This window comes from Mus caroli, unplaced genomic scaffold (assembly GCF_978045245.1).
Source record: "Mus caroli unplaced genomic scaffold, Mus_caroli_1 scaffold_1, whole genome shotgun sequence".
In the NCBI taxonomy this organism is placed as follows: domain Eukaryota; kingdom Metazoa; phylum Chordata; class Mammalia; order Rodentia; family Muridae; genus Mus; species Mus caroli.
The window spans coordinates 39,647,722-39,667,747 of record NW_028227256.1 but is presented as its reverse complement, the minus strand read 5'-3'; the positions used below and the strand labels follow the sequence as shown (position 1 = coordinate 39,667,747).

Genomic DNA, 20,026 nt, shown 5'->3' with positions numbered 1-20,026 from the left:
TTTGCTGACTGGCCTTCTCGCCATTCTGAGGCTGGAGAGTCTCAGGGCCATGCCACTAAGACTTCAGAGCTAGCTTTGGGGTGCCATCCACTTTCTGATTAGATCTGTTGACTTTGTCTTTAACTCTGCCGGTGGGTTTTCAGACTTGAAAAATGTAAATGACAAGTTAACTCTTTCCCTGCCAGCACATTACAGGAGTCTTTTCTTAGAGGATGCCTGCTTGGCTTGTACTCATAAAAGTGGGCACTGTGTCTGACCTGGGTAGAAAGAGGAGATTTGACACTTTTCATTTCAGGCTCCTGACACAGGAGCCTTTGGGAGCCAGTATCTATTTTGTTTCTGACTGCAAAGTTCCAGCCAATGATTTGGAGGGGGTCCGGCACCTTCTGCTGGGAGCTAGTCCGGGAGGGAACAACTTATTCCTGAGTTCTCTTTCGCAAACATATTTCTTGTTCATTAAAATAATAGTAATAAAAATAAGAATAATGATTAAAAGATGTTTGTGCTTTCTTTGTGCAGCGTCTGTCCCATCGCTTTTTAGCTACGCCCTCTGTAACGTATCTAGTGTTAGACATTTAGAGAAACACAGACACAGTCCAGGTGTGCTCTGTGCTCTCTGTCCTAGACAGAGTCAAGGTGGAAAATTTACACTCTGCCTTTTCCTGGCCTATTCTCATTGCTAGGGGAGGGGGGAAGGGGGCCACTCAGAGGAAACTCCAAAGTAGAAAAGATCAGCTTGGTGCCTCCAAGTAAGTGACTGACAAAGTCACACCTATGTTCTGGTCCCTTAGGAAGAAAACAGTTCAAGCAGGACATTCCATAGACAGTCCCCCAAACCCTGACAGTCCCCAAAACTTTACAGAGACCCTCCCCCATTCTTAGCCAATTCCAGTTATTTAAATTTTCATTGTGTTCCCATGCAAAGCACATGTATAGAGGGGTCCTGTTACCTCACGACGGCTAACACACAAGGGAAGGGTCAAAGAGAAAAAAGGGGCCTCTTTCCCATATATCTTAGATTATTTCATAGTGTTTAATGTGTCCACAGACAGAAACTTGGTCAGGTACCCACTACTTTTTCAAGAAAAAGGTAAACTCCCCCCCTTCTTTTAAAAAAGCCAACAATGTTTCCTAAGCAAAAGAAAATCACAGAGGTCCATTAGCGATTCACACATAGAATGTGGCTTGTCTGGGGAAACTGTATTTGTAAACAAATAGCTCCCTGTTTAATATATCTTTACATCTGTTTATCTGTCCCTCTATCATCCATCCATCTATCTATCTATCTATCTATCTATCTATCTATCTATCTATCTATCTATCTATTTGAAAAGGAGAAAAGGGAGGTGTATGGCCTCCTGAACACATCTTAGAAGAAAAGCTATCTTACTTTCTCCGTAGTTCCCTTAAACGGGCTGCATCTAGTCAGTTGTGGGCTTCTCTATTCCACTTCTCAAGTTTCCAGTTTGCAAAATTTTAAGGGCCGCAGGGGGCTGATTCTCTGGGAATGTTACCAGAACCTTTGTGTGTGAGGGGCGGGGTGGGGGTGGGGTCACATTTGTCACCGGTTTATCTGAAGCTAAGCTCCCCCCCCCCCACATTTGTAAGCTTTAGAAGCAAAGCGACTTCTCTGGTGGGACATTGGGTACACACTTGCCGATTGACATTCCTGTCAGCGCCTGAGCCCACAGACCATGTCGGGTATGGCTCTGTAAGCCTGAGGCTCCACAGTGTAGGAGCTGACACCCAGCAGTGCAGGTGATCTGACAACAGATTGATCACCTCCGCGTCCTTGTGGCCCAAGAGAAGCCAAGACCTGGTCCAAGTGTCCAGAGCTATTCAAGAACACCACGCTAAGGAAGGCCTGCAAAGACCCGCATAGCCCAAAACTCCACAAAGCCTCCAGCCCTGACCCTCCTTGTGCCACAGTCCTAGCTGCCAAGACTTCCACACACAAACAACACGACCTGCCTGCACAAGGTCATTCTTCTCTGACTACTTCACCCTCTGCTTTTGGGCTTTGCGAAAGAAGTCATTTGGGACCCTATTCTGAACCAAAGCATTGCCCTTCATGCTCCGCATCCTTTGGGAGAGGCGCAAAGTTTTCTCCTTGAATACAATAAATCTCAGGCTCTAGTCCCAGGCCTGGGCCACAGTCTTTGAAGACCCAGGGGGTCAAGAGTCTTGCTCGCCTTTACCTTGTCCTGGACCCCAGGCTTCTGGGCTCCAGCGCACTAGGGAGGAGTATTTCTGAGAAATCCCGGATCAGTGAGGCCCTGAATTCAACCGAAGGCAGACGCAAGACCCCACAACAGAAAATCCAAGAACAACAGGCATTTCTATTTTACTCTCCCCATGCCTGACAAAAAGTGATAGCCAGACCTCCAAACTTAGGCCGTCAGAGCCTTCAACAACTCTTCCAACCTTTCAAGGATACTTCCAGAACTTTTCTGATATGCATTCTTTTTCTCCGGCCTCCTCTAGCTAGTGGGCTTGTAGATTACTTCCTCAGCTGCCACAGCCTTTAAGGTGCCCAAGGCCCGACGATCTCCGTAATAGAAATAATAGTACCTAGTTGGGAAGAACTAGGGAAAAGAGTGGGAATGTTGATGAAAGGGGGACATTTCAAAAGGTTTCAGTTGACAATTATCAGTAACCCCGACAGACAACTCCATTTAAAATAGAAAAAGAAAAAGAAAATTTACTACTGTTCCTGAAAGCCGTTATTTATTTTTTTTTACATCGCTTTTAGGAAGATAGATGAACAAAACATCACGTTTCAAGCCATTTTGATCTGTAATTAAATGGCAGGACCGGTTTGTATTCTCCTATGGCTTTTACAGAAGTTGCAGTGATCCAAAGTCGGGTTGCTGTGTCAGAGTGGCATTTTTATTAATGAGAATACAAAAAGCTTGCATATTCTTAGCTCGGCTTGAATTTAGTTGCTAAGCAACCGGTGTATGGTAATTCATCCGCGAAATTTAAATCTTTGAGAAAGGATCCTGCGTTTTGCTGAATGGTCTCCACGAGGAAAACAACTTGTGGGACCCGCAGCAGCTGCCACTGTTCAGCTACTGAGGCCTTGCTGGGCTGAGCCAGAACTGGGCCGCCCCGCCCCCGCGGCCACTGCCACCACCCCACCTCGGTGCCCAGTGCTACCCTCCCTCTGGGAGAGAAGTAGGCTTTTAGTTGCCAGCTGCCTTGGTCCCTCTTGCTAGTCTCCGGGTGCTCCCTGGTTTTCACCTGAGGCAAGCTCTCACCTGACAAAGTCGGTTTCCCTAGGGCTTCCCAGTCCAGACTAGACTATGATTTTCCCCATCTCTTATCCTCACGTGAGTACACACACACACACACACACACACACACACACACACACACACCACAGAGACGGCCAGGAGAGAATGCCTGTTGCCCTCTTCCCAGACCCCTCTGAGGTCACTTCCAGAGCCCACTCTTCCTCGAGGAAAAGCGGGCTCATCAAGAACACAGCCCACAGCCCACCAGAAGGCCAGGCCGCCGCTGGCCGGCAGTGACATCATAGGCTCCTGCTCGCCAAGCTCGCGCCCACATTTTAGGATACAGGAACAAACACGGATGTGAAATCAAGAATGAAAGAGAGAGTAATCTAATTAATAGGCCATGAGCCAGGCTAACAAAATCAAAGAATCTGATTACACAAGTACCCCTCTTGCTATCTCCGCCTCCCCCACCCCCGCTCTTCCAGACTCCTAGCTAATTCCTTTCCTAGGCTGGAAAGTTCAGGAGGTAAACACAGGGCCCTCTGATTTCCTTATTGAAATCACGATCAAGCCTATCCTGGGGCTCCCGCAGCTAGGAGGTCACATGGGTGACCTTCAGGCCATGGGACTAGGAGCCCGGAGGAATTGAAATGGCCATCCAAGCAAAGGGGAGCTTACTGGTCCAGGGAAGCAGGGGGCCCTCAGCTTTCTCACTGCTAACAATAACACCTGCACTGATTACTCCTGTCCTCTGCGGCGGCGGCGGGACCTGGAGAAGGGGAGCTTTCAGTCTCAGCTGTTTTAAAAGGTTCTAAACATCTTTGCTGTCACTGTCAAACCTAGCACTACTGTTTTTCACTGTGTCACCTGAAAGATGTCACTGAAAGACTCAAACTCTCAGGGGCCCTTCCCTTCTTCCCCAGCACAGAAACACAAGTACAGCCAGGTATGGGTTGTTTTGCATTGAAGCATCTGCTCTAAGATCCATAGAGCCGACCCCGTGCATTTCTGGAAAGAACAAGGCTCTTTAACGTCTTTCCATCTTAACGGTGAGAAAAAGCAGGCCAGCATGCTAAATAACTAGTTTCAAACCTGTACCTAGTGCCGGGTACCTGTTGCATTTATTTTACAGTTGATTAATTACCCTGGAACTTGGGCAAACTAAACTCTCTGTGGAGAGAATATTTCTTCCTTCAATTTAGTTCCATAAAGTTACAAGTTATTGTAGGCTCTTACTCTATTTACATACAAATTGGTGCATATATGCCCATCTCTTTAAATGCATTTTGTATAGATATATAAAAGTGTCATTTTTGATTTAGCTTGAAGAGGTTGATCATTTATTATAAAAATAAACGAATAAATACAACAATATATTGTTGCTTCCAACAGGATAAATACTTTACAAATATATAATTTAAAAAACAAATTTAATTGTTAAAATTATTTAAAATATTACACTTATTGATAAAACTATGAATAGCATATACTGCATTTGATATAAGAACCAATTATTCTCTGAATGTTGAAAACCATTCATACAAAACCAGATCATGAGTATGGTAATGAGCAAACACTGGAGGCCAGGAGGAAGCAGAGGGAGTCTCTAAGATCAATAAGAGAGAGAGAGAGAGAGAGAGAGAGAGAGAGAGAGAGAGAGAGAGAGAGAGAGAGAGGAATAACCCTTGGCTAATACTAAGAAGGGAAAACGCAGAGCAACAATAGCAAAGTGACTAATATTTTAAATACACCTTGAATTATTTATTGTACAGATTTGTCAGGGGAAGGTGATTGGTTAGATGGGGAGATCAAAGCTTGGATAGTGGCTAGGGAGCCACACTCTACTGTAAACTATAACTGGGCCTAGTTTGAAAGTAGCCAAGCTGATAGACCAGAACTTTGTCACTTTCCTTTGGGTTGGAAGGGGAAGAGTGGGCCGGCTGAAATGGAGGAAACAAATGGGGCAGTTTACGAAGCACAAGACATTTGTGCTGCATAAGAACACAATGACCAAATTCATTTGTTTTAAAAAGACCTGGTGATATACAACAATATGTTCATTATTTACATGTGTAACTTTATGAGCCTTAGCACAAAAACTCTCATATCTTCTCTGCTGTGTTTCAACCATGAATTTCATTTTGCAAATACATTCAAAGGACTGACTTTAAAACAAAAAGTGCAAGCGTCAGCTTACTTTACACAACACACAATGACAAGCAAAACTGCTTGGTTTGCCTGTCTTCTTCAATCAAAACGTACTCTGCTACCCATAGATGAGGGCGTCTTCCAAAGTAACCAGCAAATAGAAGACAGGGTAAAATCTAACATTAGCTCTTTTGTCATGAGCTAAATCAAGAAAGCAGATACCTCCTGGCATTTAAAATAGACCCATTCCCTTCCTAGTCAGGCACCACTATTCCAGCAGGAAAACAAAACAAATCATCAAACAAAACAAAACAAAAAAACCCCTCACCCTTAAACAAACAACAAAAACAAAACACAAACAAAAACCCACAAGATCCCTCTCGCAAGCCAGTGGTGTGTTCCATTTACAAACAGCCTGGCCCATTCCTCACTTTCAGGGAGGCCTTCTTGGCTTACCCTCAGAGTCTCTAAAACAACAACAACAACAACAACAACAACAAAAACAACAAACAAATAAAAAGATGATGACTCTCACCCTACCCCAACTCTAGGCAGTGTGATAACAATAACAGGAGAAACAGAAAACAAAAGCAAAGAGAAAAATAAAATGTGGTTTCTTATCTGTTCCTTCATGTCTTTTTGTTTAATAAATATGGCCTTTTTCAGGTTTCACGAATCAGAATGCTGGTGACTTTTTACTACAATTTGGTATCTAAAATAACGCAACCCAAATACATGGTTGTCTGGCTGGGCTCAATTTTTGCTATTGGGTCTGTCTGTGAGAAACTATTCCTTGTCCTCATAGTTTCCCAGAATTTTTTAACCCTTGAATCTATATTGGGGGGGAGGGGAAGCCAGCAAAGATTAGGCAAAAGTGGATGGTAGCTGAGATTGGGGAAAACTCCTGTGTAAAAATCATTATTTTTCCACCTAAGTACTTAAAAAAAACAACAAGGATCAACCAATCAGAGCCTTTCTCCTCTTTATCTCTCACAACCTGAGGTGTTGTATTTCCAGCTTGTAAATCCTGATGCATTAACTTGATAAATGTGACCATCCTGCAGGGTCTTATCTAAAAAGTGACCAAAAATAACTAAAGCCTAGGCATTGGTAAGGAAGATGAAGAGTTGCTGTGCCTCTGAAGGACCAAACCACAGAAATGGGCAGCCTGGAGTCTGCGCTAGGGACAGTCTCAGCACAGACCAAAGCAGGGCTCAGTACCATCGTCTTTCATGAAAGAAATATAGGAAGAAGAGCAAATATAGGCTTAATAATTGAAATTTAATCACACATAGGTATCAATGGGGAGTAACTGATATCAAAATACTTCATGAATTTATAAGCTATCCTTCGCAACTATTGATCCACAAAGACAGAAAGAGAAAGAAGAGAGAGAAAGAAAGAAAGAAAGAAAGAAAGAAAGAAAGGAAAGAAGGAAAGAAAAGAAAGGAAGAAAGAAAGAAAAAAAAACAGGGATATATTGGAAGGCAAGGAGGTCAAAAAGAGGCTGACCTAAGAGGAACTGTATTTACCATGACTGGCTGGTGGGCATATTTTCACTGGTGATGTAGCAAAACACAGGTACTTTCAAGAAAAAATGGCTAGTATTTATAGATCACTCAGCAAAAACACTAGAGAAACCCACTGAAACTGAGGGTAAGGAGAATATTGTGAAATTTATGGACCAACAAGATGTGAATAACCACTATTGCTAAAGCAGATATTTTAGCAACCCTAGCTTGTTCTGGAGGTTTCAAACATACCTTTGCGTGGGGAAGCTCCGCTCTCTTAATGCTATGACTTAAGGATCTGCATTAGTAAAAAAATATTTTCTAAAGGATTCTTTTCTTCCCACACAGTGTTTATGCATCAGACACAGACCATTTCATTCTAACAAATTTATTTTCTCAATCAGCTCTTACGGAGTCACTACTCAAATTAAATTACAATCAAATGATCACATCAAAAGATACCCTTATTACCTAACAACTGTCCATATTTTCATTTCATTTTGATTTGTGCTCGTCTGAAAAAAACACGTAATACAAGATCTGGGGAAAAATAAATTACCGTTTTGCAGCAGTTCATAAGTATTTTGAATAAAATATTAAAAGAAGTCATTTAATGAAAATATAAAGCAAATATTTTTAGATCAACAACGGATCTAACGATTCTATATTGCCGTCATTTGAAAAGTCTGTTTATTAAAACCTACCAAAAACACTGCTTGGAAATGGCAGTATTACATAATCGCGTCCGCAGCACCCATTCGATCAAAGTTGGCAACGCACTGAGGGCAGAAGTCAAGGGAAGTGCGCGGTTGGTGCTGTCTTTCCACACCCTTTTATCGGAGTCAGTCCAGAAATAAAAAATAAAAAATGTTAATAAAAAAAATATTAGCGGCGGAATCTTTAGGCATAGTCCACCCCGAGCGGCAGTCAGCAAAGCCCGGGTTCAGTGGTGGAGGCCTGGCCCTTCTGGGCGGTCTCAGAGGCTGGGCCCTGGCCCCGCTTTTGTGCCCTCTCCGCTAGTGGATTGCGGCTGGACATACCTACCCTTCAGCCTCACCCAGCCTTGGCTCTTTCGCGATGCTTTTATTTCCAAGTTTACTGCGAGGATGCTTTCTTTTGGCTTTCTTATTCAGTCTGTGAACTTCAGAAGCGGCGAGTCTTTCCCCCCAGACTCTGTTTCTCCTTTCTTCCCATTTCTTAGTTGATTTATTTGTTCCCCAAAGACTCGAATATGGCCAAAAAAAAAAAAAACAAAAAAACAAAACACTGTCCAAGAGCAGAGTCAAACCTGCAGGAATCCTGGTGCGTCTTTCTTTTCAGGTCGCTCCCCATAAAGAAAGTTTCCATGGATCTTTTAGGCAGCCCTTTTGGAAGAAGTGGAAGAAAGGGGATGGGGGTCTCTCTCTTATCTCCGAGGCAGGTGTTCTCCACCGACGACGCCATGCAGGACATCTTGGTGTGGACAGTACCTCAAGTGTGCAGTTTAGGTGCGTTAGGCATCTTCACCCTTCTTTCAAAACAGAAGCAGAACACCACCACAGTATAAACGAGATGTCCCTGTTGCCCCTTTTCCTCTTCCGGTCTTGTTTGTTATATATGCATATAAAACAGTCTTGGTATTTATTATGCTTAAAATTTTTTTTTTGGTCCCTCCTTTCTTGGACTTCAGAAAGAGTCTCATCGGTCTCCAGCTGTCCTCCCCCCTCCTAGGGCCATGGCTCGCCTGTCTTTGGGCGGAGGGGAGGAGGCCTAGATGCCCTGGCACTGGCCAGGTGCTGGGTCTGCGCGGCGGCAGCGGCGGCGGCGGCGGCGGCGGCGGCGGCGGCGGCGGCGGCGACGGCGACGGCGACGGCGACGGCGGCGGCAGCAGCAGCAGCGGTGGTTCTCGGCGGCGGCGGCTCGGAGACGGCGGCGACGGCGACCAGGGCGGTGCTGACAGCGGCTGCGGAGGTGGCGGCGGCGGCGGCCCTCTTCGCGCTGCGCCCCGGCATTCACTGCACGCTGGTCTGAAGCCCGTGGTGCGGTGGCGGTGTGTCAGCGCTCACGGTACCCACCTGCGAGTAGACATCGTCCGGCGTCTGCTGCTGGATGCCAGGGGGCGTCATGCGTTTTTCCTTTTGGCGTCGGTTGCAGAACCAGACCCGCACGACCTCCTTTTCCAGCTGTAGGCTGTCGGCCAAGTTGGTGATTTCCTGCGCCGAGGGTTTAGGGCACTTGAGGAAGTGGCTCTCCAGCGCGCCTTTGACGCTAACCTCGATGGAGGTCCGCTTCTTGCGCTTGCGGCCCTGCGCTGCGATCTTGTCAATGCTGGTGGGACTGCCAGTGCTCGAGTCAGCCTCCTCCAGCCACTTGTTCAGTAGCGGCTTGAGCTTGCACATGTTCTTGAAACTGAGCTGCAGGGCCTCGAAGCGGCAGATAGTGGTCTGCGAGAACACGTTGCCATAGAGCGTACCCAGAGCCAGCCCCACGTCCGCCTGGGTGAAGCCCAGCTTGATGCGCCGCTGTTTGAACTGCTTAGCGAACTGCTCCAGGTCGTCAGACGTCGGCGTGTCCTCGTCCGAGTGAGGGTCGTGGCTGTTGAGTCCTGGCCCCGCGCCGCCGCCGCCGTGATGCGGGGGTCCCTGCGCGTGGTGCGGGTGCGGCGGGTGCGGGTGCGCGTGGTGGTGATGGTGGTGATGATGCTCCGCCAACTCGGGCGTGTCCCCGCGCACTAGCCCGGGGTGAACCAGGCTCTGGGCTCCACCGCCCGCTCCACCGCCGCCACCGCCGGGCCCCGGGGGCGCGCTCAGCATGCCGTTCACCGTGAAGCCTCCCGGCTGCGAGTACAGCAGACTCTGCGGCGGCGGCTGCTGGCCACCCGCCATGGACGGGAGGTGAGCGGCAGCAGCGGCGGCGGCGGCGGCAGCGGCGGCGGCGGCTGCGGCCCCCCAGCCCCCAGGGTGTCCCTGGTGAGGGGGCGGCGGCGGGGGCCCGAGGTGCGGCGGTCCGCGGTGATGCAGCGCGGTGCCGGCGTGCAGGTCTTCGCGTCCAGCGCCTCCCTTCACGTCGGGGCCCTGAGGCGGCGGCGGCGGCGGCTGTGGCGGCTGCTGGGGGCTGCCGGCCATGCCCACCGCACTGCCCGACCACGGTGAGCTGGCTTCCACGGCAGCGGCGGCAGCAGCGGCGGCAGCGGCGGCAGCGTGGGGCAGGGCGGTGACCCACTGGTGCGCGTGGCTCAGCATATGGCCGCCGTTGCTGGCGGCCATGGCCCCCTGCATGAAGTCGCTCTGGACCATCTTGACCGAGGACGGGTCCCCACGGTAGGCGCCCGAGGTCACGGCGGCGCTACCCGGCTGCATGCCGCCGCCGCCGCCCCCCGCCCCGCCGCCGCCGCCGCCGCCGCCCCCTCCGCCGCCGCCCGCCCCGGCCGCGTCCGAGTGCACAATGGAGCCGGCCGTGAGCAGGCTGTTCCCCGGCAGGTAGGGGTTAGAAGCCGCCGTGGCCATGCCGCTCCGCTCCCGCCACCCCACCGCCGCCACCACCGCCGCCGCCGCAGCAGCAGCCGCGGCCGCAGCCGCCGCCGCCGCCGCCGCCGCGCCCCCCCCCGCCTCCCGCCTCCTCCCCCCGCTCCTCCTCCCCCGCCCCGGGTCCCCGCCGGCCCCGCCGCCTTCTCCGCCGCCTCCTCCTCCGCCGCCTCCGCCCCCGCCGCCGCCGCCGCCGCCGCGGCCCGGGGCTGCAGCTGCAAGGCCGCTTGGCAGGGCGCGGGGGTCGCCGGCTGGCCTCGGTCAGCAGCAGCAGCCGCCGCAGCAGGAGCAGCGCCCTGGGGAGGGGGGATCGCTTCTCCGGGCGAGCTCCGTGGCCAGCCCCTTCAGGGGGGGTCGTGGTCTCCCCCCTGGCCGGGAGCGATCGGCTGGCTCCAGCGAGGCTCGCCCACTGGGGCGGGGACCCGTACTTCGGGCGCTCTCTCGGGGAGCAAGGGCTCCGCGGCTCCTCCTGTCCTCGGACGAGTGCGGACTCTGCCCCGGCACAGGGCTCTGTCCACCTGCTAAGCGAAGGTTTCACGGGAGACAACAAAGGACGAAGCGGTTCCTTTCTTCCTTGGCCAAATTGTGGGTGGCCAGCAATCCGGCCGCTCCTAGTTGGTCCGCTGTCTTCCCTGGTCTTCAGCAACACATCTTACTGTTTCCCCTTACTGTAGTAAAACTTTTCCGGTCCTTACAGGCGTGGTGATGCTGGCGGCTCGCGACTGCGGAGTGGGGAGGCTGGCTCCTGTTCTGCCCCCCTGGTTAGCTTCTTTCAAGTTTTGTTTTGTCCTAGGAAAACTTCTTGCGATGGTGCATTTCTCTGAAGTTGTTATTGCCGGAGCTCTTGGACGTCTCTGAAACAAGAGTCCCTTTTCTTGTTCCTCGCGACACTCAGAGTCTGGTGCGACATCTTTCCTTTTGGGTAGAAATTAGGAAACAAATATAACAAGGCAAAAATTGAACAGGAAAAAAAAATGTCGAATTGTTCTGTTACCTTGTTGCTGAAGGTTGGGGTTGATGTTTTATTTTTCCCCCGGCAGTTGTCTGGAGAAGGAGGAGGAAGAAGAGTGCATTGGTGGAGGTGGAGTTGTGTGTGTGCATACAGGGAATCCTTGATACACAACCAACTCCTGTGGGCACGTTGTACAGCTCCTAGAGTACCCGACGGCGGGCGCGGGAGCAGGCGTGCCGGGGCAGAGTTGCAGCCAGAGCTAGCTCTGCGCCCGGATTCTCTCTCTTTCTCTCTGTCTCACTTTCCCTCTCTCTCTCCCTCTCTCTCTCTCTCTCCCTCTCTCTCTCTCCCTCTCTCTCTCCCTCTCTCGAGCGCCCGCTCCCGCTAGGATCTGACAGTTCGCTCTCCGTCCCTCCCTCTCAGAGCAGGGACTGTCGAATGTTTACCCTCCGCCGCAAGCGCGCACCCACCACCACACTTTCCCAAATACAAGGAAGTCGAGCACCAGGGCCCCTGCTGATTGGCTACCCGCTGGGTGATTGGCAAGCCTGGAATGACTGGCTTAGGACGCCTGGCCCCCCTTCCGGCCGTTCCGATTGGTTGCTTTTTAATTTAGGCAGAGCGTCGTAGAAGCTGGAAATCTGTCGTCCCCCCCCCCCCCCCGCCCCAGCCTCCCTCCTCCGCGCCACTTTCCCCTCCACGCCCCTCCCCCTCCGCCCCCTTCGTCGTCCCCCCCCCTCGCTCCACCCCTCCGCCACATCTTAACTCTTAGTGTCCAGCCCAAACGTCTGCGTTCCCTTGGCGGCTCCCTGCGTTGGCGATTGGTCTGGGGGGTTGGGAGAGAAATGGAAGAGAAAAGGAGGGGGCGGGTAGAAGGGGGACCAGAAGGAAAATGAAGAGGGGAAAAAATCATGAAAAATAGCAGTCTACCCATTCTACCTAGACTGCGTTGTGTCGCACCCCCACCCCACGCGAGAGATTTGTAAAGCGCGCGCCGCGGATGTACGGTTCAAGCTAATACCTATAGACAGATGTGTCCCCACTGGTTTCAAAGTTTCCTCTTCCCTTCACGCGCGGGCCCCCATCTCCGTCCTGCAGGAGGTGGGAAAGGAAGGCTTGCCTCGCGCAGAGCTCCTGTGGCCAAGCTTCTTGGAAATCCGCCACTGCAACTTTGTGCAGCAGCGGCGCGCCGGCGGCGACCCTCTTTGTTTAAGTTCTCGGATGCCATCATCTGGGAAACCTGCAGCCCTGTACCAGCGCGGGGCCCGCGCGTGCGAGTCGGACCGCTTGCTGCGGCTGCTCGCTCCCCCCTCCTCCTTCTTCCTCCTTTCCTCCCTCCCACCCACCCTCCTCTGGGATTTTTGCAAGTATCGTGCGTGCCCTTGTGAGTTTGGAGGGTGCCGGTCAACGAAGCCACGCGAGGTATTTGAAAGGCAATCAGCCCGACCGTCCCCCTAGATTCATCGTAAGTGTATTCGATCCCAATGCCTTTAGAATGCAGTGTCTGCCTCAGCTCGCCTAGAGGGCCTAGGGCTGCTAGCTGCTCCCCGCCGCCCCCACCCCCCCCGTCCCCTTTACCGCTGACTCGTGTGTGTGTGTGTGTGTGTGTGTGTGTGTGTGTGTGTGTGTGCGTGTGTGTGTGTACGCGCGTGTGAGTGTGTTCATTGGTGGGGTTTTCATTCGCTTGCTATTCTTGGGCATGGGGGCGCTTTATTTTCCTCTTTCTTTGGGTCTCAGGTTTGCGAGGTGGCTGTGACCGCTGGCGACAAGTGCTTTCTCAGCCGCAACCCAGCTGAAAGAGTTAAGGGTCCGGGAGGAGGAGTGCGCCCGGTAGGCGGGAGAAGAGGGGGTGGGGTGGGGTGTGTGTGTGTGTGGGGGGGGGACTCGGCCAAGCGGAAACGCCGCACAGAGGAACCTCAGCGAACCAAGAAAAAAGAGAAAGTGGCAACGAAAACAAGGACAAATTAAATCCTCCTTGGGGATTTCCAATGAACTAACCCAATTCGGACATTCAATAAATACAGGACTCTTAATGAGTGTGCGTGTGCTTGCACCCCGCACCCTCAGCTGCAGGGCACCGGCCCGCAGTCTGCAGTTCCCAGCCCAAGCAGCAGCCGAGAACCCGGCGGCCGGTGTGCTCCGAACGTAAAGAACTGGCCTGCCTTCTCCCCGATGCATAATTTCTCTAGAGAGCTCACTTCTGTGAACTCAGTTACAGAGGGAGCTCTCCAGCTCAGCAGCAGCCTCGCAGCCTCTGCGTGATCTCGAGATTAACCGTAGACGCGAGGCATTTATGTAGGATCGGGTCCAGCTCCTGCTTGCTGGGGTGAAAAGATACCATCGTAGAAACAGATCTAAAAGGCAGTAGTAACCAAAGCCCCAAAACAGAACGGATTCCCCCCTCCATTCCAAAAGGTTCCTTTTTATATTTATATATGCGTATATGTATATATAAAAGATGGAACACAGATTTCATTGAATAAATCTGAGATCTCCAGGTGCAGACGTTTGAATAGTCGGTGCCAGCACCCCGTGTTTTCCTTTCCTGCCGATTTTGCTTGGATCCGGCTCAAAAACCGAAAGAGTCTCGTGGTTTTGTTTACACTGAATGGGGAGGATAGGAACAGAGCCATGGGGCCGCCTTTCATTAATATACAGTGAGGATTTTGTCTAAATTACTGCTATGAGTTTCACAGTACACGCTTTCAAAAGCCGTCTCAGGTGGCCTGATGAAACGGGATAGCGCCTCAGCAAACAGATCCACTTTCTCTCTTTGCAAGGAGGGTGTGCACGTTCGGGAAGCCCCCCAAACGCTGTGCTCCTCAATAACAGAAACGCACTTCTGTTCCCAGGTCTGTCCCCTTCTCTTCCCCCACCCCCCACGTACTTAGTTCTCAAATCGCTCCCCAGCTCCCCCCCCCCCAACTCCCGCCCCACCCAATCCTCCCCCTCCCTCTGCGGAGTGTGATTGTTTTGTCTGGAAAAAAAAATCCAAAGTATATAACAAGGGGAGAACAGTTAGTGCTGATTTTCATTTGCATACATTTTCATATATTTTGGTGAAAATAATAGAGGAGAGAGAACCGGGCTTAGAGGAGTCAGTGTAAAGAGAAGGCTAAGGATAACTCGACTCTGGAGAGTAGAGAATATGCCTTCTCTTCTGCCCCTCCAGGAACCTTACTTTTTTTTTTTTTTAAACAAAAAACAAAAACAAAAAACAAAAAACAAAACAAACAAAAAACAACCACCACCTTTTATTTAAAAGTCTAACCTTGGGAATTTGCTGGGTAAGTGGTTTTTTGTTGTTGTTGTTGTTGTTTTGTTTGTTTGCTTTTTCTTTATCTGCTTCCTCTTTTTCCTTCCTTTCTGGTGTATTGTTTATTTATGTTCTTGAAGGTTTGGAAGCTTTATTTTCATTGCTTGGGAGGAGCGGGGAAGGGAAAGTGTGTGGAAAGGAGTAGTGAGTAAGACAGGTCTGACGTTGCTAAAATAATACATAAAAAGGTGGACTGATTCCAATGGCCCTCACAGCAAGAGCTTTACCCTTCTGAGAGAGAGAGAGAGAGAGAGAGAGAGAGAGAGAGAGAGAGAGAGAGAGAGAGAGAGCGCGAGCTATTAATTTTAGTTGTTGATCATGGGAGAGGTAAACCCTAGAAATGAGTTGTTTACTAAACATAAATATTTCTTATTTGGAATTTCCCCCAGATAATCAGGGCTGAAGAGGGAGATGTCTGGCCTGTCGTTGGTGGGGGTGTCTGAATTGTGAGTCTGCCCAGATTAGGACAGGGAGCTGTATGATCCAGTGAAGAGGGGAGGGGGCTGGCAACCAGAGGGCTAGAGATGAAGAAGTGAGGGAGAAGAGGCAGGAAGTCAATGCCCCCCTAGTTAAAGCTGCAAGTGGGGAGCAGGCTGTGTGTGCTGGCTCAGTAGTGAAAACCCATCAGAAAGAAGGTGATCAATCAAAACTAACCAGGATATCCTGGGTCTCCACTCCCCAAGGACGATGGAGCTTCTGTATAGAGTACCAGATTTTCCATGTTTTCTATTTTTGACAGTCAGATCTATCCCTCCTTATCACTATCTCCCGTTTTTATAAAATTCAATGATATACTTACTTAAATAAATATGGCCGAAAGAAATAGCGATGCTAAGTCCAGGCCAGTGTGATTATGTTACTTTAGTGAAATGGTCTGGGGATGATTTTTAAATGCTTCTTGGATTTGTTCTTTTGAAGAAAGCCACATTGGGAGGGGAGTATCAAATGTCTGAAATTATACTGCACTTTTGTATACAGAACACCTTGCAATTTTGAATTGGTAATTTATTTGGAAACAGTTGATGCTAAATCAATGCAGTGGTTTGTAATGAGGGAGGAAGAGGTGTCAGTTGGGGAGGGGCTCAGCATCGCCAGGTTTCCTCCCCTTGTTTACAGCCTTGCCTCTGACTGGGGTTAACTCCGTGTGCTCCATTGGACCAGATGCCATATAGAGCTGCTCCCTGAAGATCATTTGTTTCCTTGATGGGGAACATTTCTGAGCAGAGCATATTGGTTGCCATAGAGAAAGAAATAAAAGGAAGAACACTAGTCACATTAAGCTATATGTTTGTGCACTGGGCTTTAGATAAAAGGACCTTGATTCAGCCAAAGAGGAGAAGCCAAACTAGAGATTTCTAGGACCACTAAAACTAGCTTTATTTTGTTTTGGACTTTTACAGTTGAAACATATAAGCTAATTTTATTGGTTGTTGTTAATTTTATATGACACGGTTTACTGAACAAAATAAACTTTGCTTAGCAGTACACTATTGACTAGTCGGCAGGGGGCGCACTGACTCGACTTAGCAGTAGCTGAGGAAAATGTAGCCAGTTCAAAAGCAAATCTGTCTTTCCAAACTTGCCAGAAGAACAAACACCCTTACCTTTCCTGTGCATGTTCAAGGGAAGAAAGGAAATGATTGGGCAACACAGAGTTTTAAAATACCAGGACAGTGGTCTCTCCCACACTAGCCATGTCTGTAAAAGACCCATGAAGCCAGAGGATATTGAAACTATTTCCCCATTTCTCTCTGGAAAGTGTGGTTAGGGCTGTTTATAAAATGGGCTGGAAGAGAGAGAGAGAGAGAGAAAGAGAGAGAGATAGAGATAGAGAGAGAGAGAGAGAGAGAGAGAGAGAGAGAGAGAGAGAGAGAGAGAGAACAGTTAAAGAATTCCTGTTATGGTTACAGTATAGGTTACTTAAGAAACTATCTTTCAGGCTGATGATGGTGATTGATTTTTGGAATTGAACTAGAAAGCAAAATGAATTCTGAAGTACTATATAGTATATGTAAAAATGATGGTCCTTTCAGCAGGGCATAATCTCACAATTGGGTATAATTTAGGGTCTTGAGAATATAGCAGGTGCCTGGGATCTTTCAGTCCATTTGATACCTAGTAGCTACTTTCATTCTTACTGTTTTCAAAGAGTTTAACAGTTACCCTTGAAGGGCTCTGTAGAGAAAAGAAAATACAAGCTAGACAGAGGATAGAGGTAACCGTGGACTTGAACCTTTTTAAGGACAGATAAAGAGGAATTTTAGTGGAACATAAAGTTTCTGCCCCTAAGATTTTTTTCCTTTTGTGTATGTGTGCTGCCAATGAAAACCCTGACAAAGAACGAAAAAGTTCTGTAGCAAACTAGGAGGTTACCTAAAACAGTGAAGAGCAAATCCTAGTTGGTTTTGAGGATTTAGTCAATTTGTCTTAAACAATTTTCCCAAGGAGATTTAGAGAGTTACTAAGAAAGCCAAGGCTTGAGTGACTAGGGTGTGAAGCTGGCTTCCACAGTGCAGCTGAAGGCACCTGTGAATAAAGGAGTCACAAAGCCTGACCTTTCTGATAGCTCTGCTGCTCTTCTAGGGGTGGGGGTTGTTGCCACTGGCTTCTTTTCAACACTGCTCCAAGCCAACCAGGCTTCTGCCTTAAGTTTTTCTTTGAAACTAATTTTAGCAGGTCGGGATTGGAGTGAAGTGGGATGTGAATTCATCTAGGTTTGAAAGATTATAGGAATCCTGTAAGCAAGAGACACTCGCTCAAATACACGTATACCATATGATTTCACACTGGACCTTACACATTTGGCGTCAGGAGATGCAGTGTCAGGTTTGTGCTAATAAACTCAAGTGGAGAATTGAGGAAGGTTTCATTTGAACAAAACTACTGCCTTTTTCCTCAGCTCTGCATTGCAGACAAAAGATTTCCAGGAGAAGTCCACAGAGTGGGACAAGTCCCAAGCTTAGCTTGCTCTGCATGCTCAGGGCTGCTCAGAGCATTCAGAATGTATTAGTAGGGGTGGGGGGGGGGCACTTTGTTTTTTTTTATTCATCCATATCGCAAAGCATTGGTGAAGGTCTCCGTGTTCTTCATACAGCATGTTCTCCTGTGTTATAGTTCCTTGGAGCTGTGGTGGTCTATGCAGCTGCTCTCTCTCTCTCTCTCTCTCTCTCTCTCTCTCTCTCTCTCTCTCTCTCTCTCTCAAAAATATACTCAAAAGAACAAGGAAGTGGTGGGAACTCCCATGGTCCACTTTCAGCAAAAGAAACAGAATATAAGAATTTGGGGTAAAGCAACAAGTTAATTTGAGGTGACCTGCTGGTTTACAGGGGCCATGTTAGAATTCTGCGATGACTTAGGGGTGGGGATAATCAAGGTGGGTATAAATGAAGATCCAAAGTTCTGGGCAAAAGATACAGACTTAATTGTTGAGAATAGTGACGTTGCTTTTGCCAAATGAGAGAATGTAGAAAATTAACTGAGTCAGATGTGCCCCACATGAAATGGGTACTTCTCCATTTGCTTCCATTTGACAATGACAAGGCAGTCCAATAAAGTACAACACAAAAACAGCTTCTCTTAGCAGTTACACATTAAAATAAATGTTTGGCTTACCCACAGTCTGTACTGTATGGTTTATACAAATGGGGAGGGGTCCGCAACACTGGCTTTTGGTTAGAAAAGAGGCTTTATCTGGTGACCAGTGGATGAGTCATTTCTTGGTATTGCTAAGGTTTTGGAGTATGCACCCCTCCCCCACTTTGTATCTCTTTAATATCTGGTTTATATATTCTGAAGGAAGCGAGAAAGCACTTAGGTTTCTTCAGAACGGGCTGAAGGAGTAATCACGAATTCAAAGAAACTATGGTTCTTTAAAGTAAGCTCCCTCCTCCTTACACTACAGGGCATTTCTAATTGTGCAAAATAAACGGAGAAAGCACAGTAACTTAGTTGGTAATACTGTATGTGCTTTTGAAGCAACCCATTTCCAACTGCTTGCCCACTCTAGTTGTGTGCCTGAACCTGTCAAGTCTGGTAATGCTCTCTCCCAATAGCTGGAGAAGCTGCAACTAATGGATTATTCTTGGCTGCCCTTCACCACCCTTCCTGTGCTCCCGACATCATGGTCTCTTTCAAATTTCAACTCCTAGGACTAGATAACATAGAGCCCAGCTGATAGACTAGAGGTGATGGTGAAAATATGATTCATTAGCGACAAACGTGGATATGTCCTAGCTAGAAAAATAGTTCAAGGTAAATTTGGTGTGTGTGTGTGTGTGTGTGTGTGTGTGTGTGTGTGTGTGTGTGTGTGAGAGAGAGAGAGAGAGAGAGAGATTGTGTGTGTGTGTGTTATAAAAAACAAAAGCCCAGAAATATGAACTGAGTTTTACCAGAGGTGTCTGCAGTTTATATTCTTGCATTGGTCCTAAAAGACTGGACTTATTCTTTGCTGGAGGTCCTCCCCCACCAAGCATTGCTTCTAAGTTTTACAGCATCTTCTCTGTGGCCCAACCAACAGGGCTGGGCTGGAAAAGAAAGCTATTCTTGTACTCTGGTGCCTTTTGTTGTTGTTGTTGTTGTTGTGTTTTGTTTTGACATTTGACCTTAGCTAGTGTCTGAGGAGCCTGGTGTAGAGTGGGCATTTCGGGCATTTTGTGCTGATGGCTGCTGCTCTTTTCTCTCCTGTGCTGCTGCGGGAGCTTCATTCTACAGCTCGGCTCCTTCCCTGGGGTCCTATCCAACTCCCCAACTCCGTGCCTTCCTGGGACAGCCCTACTTTACTGGTGTTTTCAAGAAAATGTAGCTGTTGCTATCCACTTAAAACACACACACACACACAAACACACACATACACACAGTGGCAAGTGTATTCACAGAGAGTTGAGGCTTCTAATACTCCATAGTTTGCAAGAATATAGTTTCTGCCACTGAACTACTTGATGGAAGTCTAGGTGTTAGAATGACGTGACCTTGTTCACAATGGCTTCCTGTGTGTCCAGTATTGCTGTTCATATTCAACTTTCGCCTAAATTTTCTGCTGGGACCCTGGTTAATAAACCCCGAGGAGGGGATCACTGGCTCAGAGTGGCAGTTGATAAACATCAAACATTAATTTAGTATTAAACCAGGGCACCAAATCACCCAGAAGTCACAGCACAGTACTGTCAAATGCTGAGGACTGTGTTCGCCTTATTTTTATTCCGCAAAATCGATCAAGTAAAATTTTGTTTGGAATAAACAGCATTAAAAGTACCCCAAATTAAAACATTGTAAGATTTTATTGGTAGGGTCTTGGCAGCAATTCTCATCCAGGGTTAGAATGCATGATTAGAACTCCTCCCCCCCCAGGAGACTTGAGC

General features: G+C 48.5%; 1 protein-coding gene and 2 long non-coding RNA genes across 3 annotated transcripts in view; 1 reads left to right on the top strand and 2 right to left on the bottom strand.

Moving 5' to 3' along the window:
* LOC115031717 (uncharacterized) overlaps nt 1-12,580 on the bottom strand; it is a 79,439-nt gene extending 66,859 nt beyond the window's left edge. The window contains exon 1 of the long non-coding RNA XR_003837370.2: nt 12,375-12,580. This is a non-coding gene — a long non-coding RNA (uncharacterized LOC115031717). The remainder of the gene's footprint in view (nt 1-12,374) is intronic.
* Pou3f3 (POU class 3 homeobox 3) lies at nt 8,744-10,393 on the bottom strand. Its single transcript, XM_021174074.3, has one exon. It carries the CDS (start codon nt 10,381-10,383, stop codon nt 8,890-8,892), a length of 1,494 nt encoding a protein of 497 aa, XP_021029733.1. The 5' UTR covers nt 10,384-10,393; the 3' UTR covers nt 8,744-8,889.
* Nucleotides 12,581-12,713: 133 nt separating the features above from the next.
* The window catches only part of LOC110290046 (uncharacterized), a 44,066-nt gene continuing 36,753 nt past the window's right edge, over nt 12,714-20,026 (top strand). The window contains exon 1 of the long non-coding RNA XR_003837369.2: nt 12,714-12,818. This is a non-coding gene — a long non-coding RNA (uncharacterized LOC110290046). The remainder of the gene's footprint in view (nt 12,819-20,026) is intronic.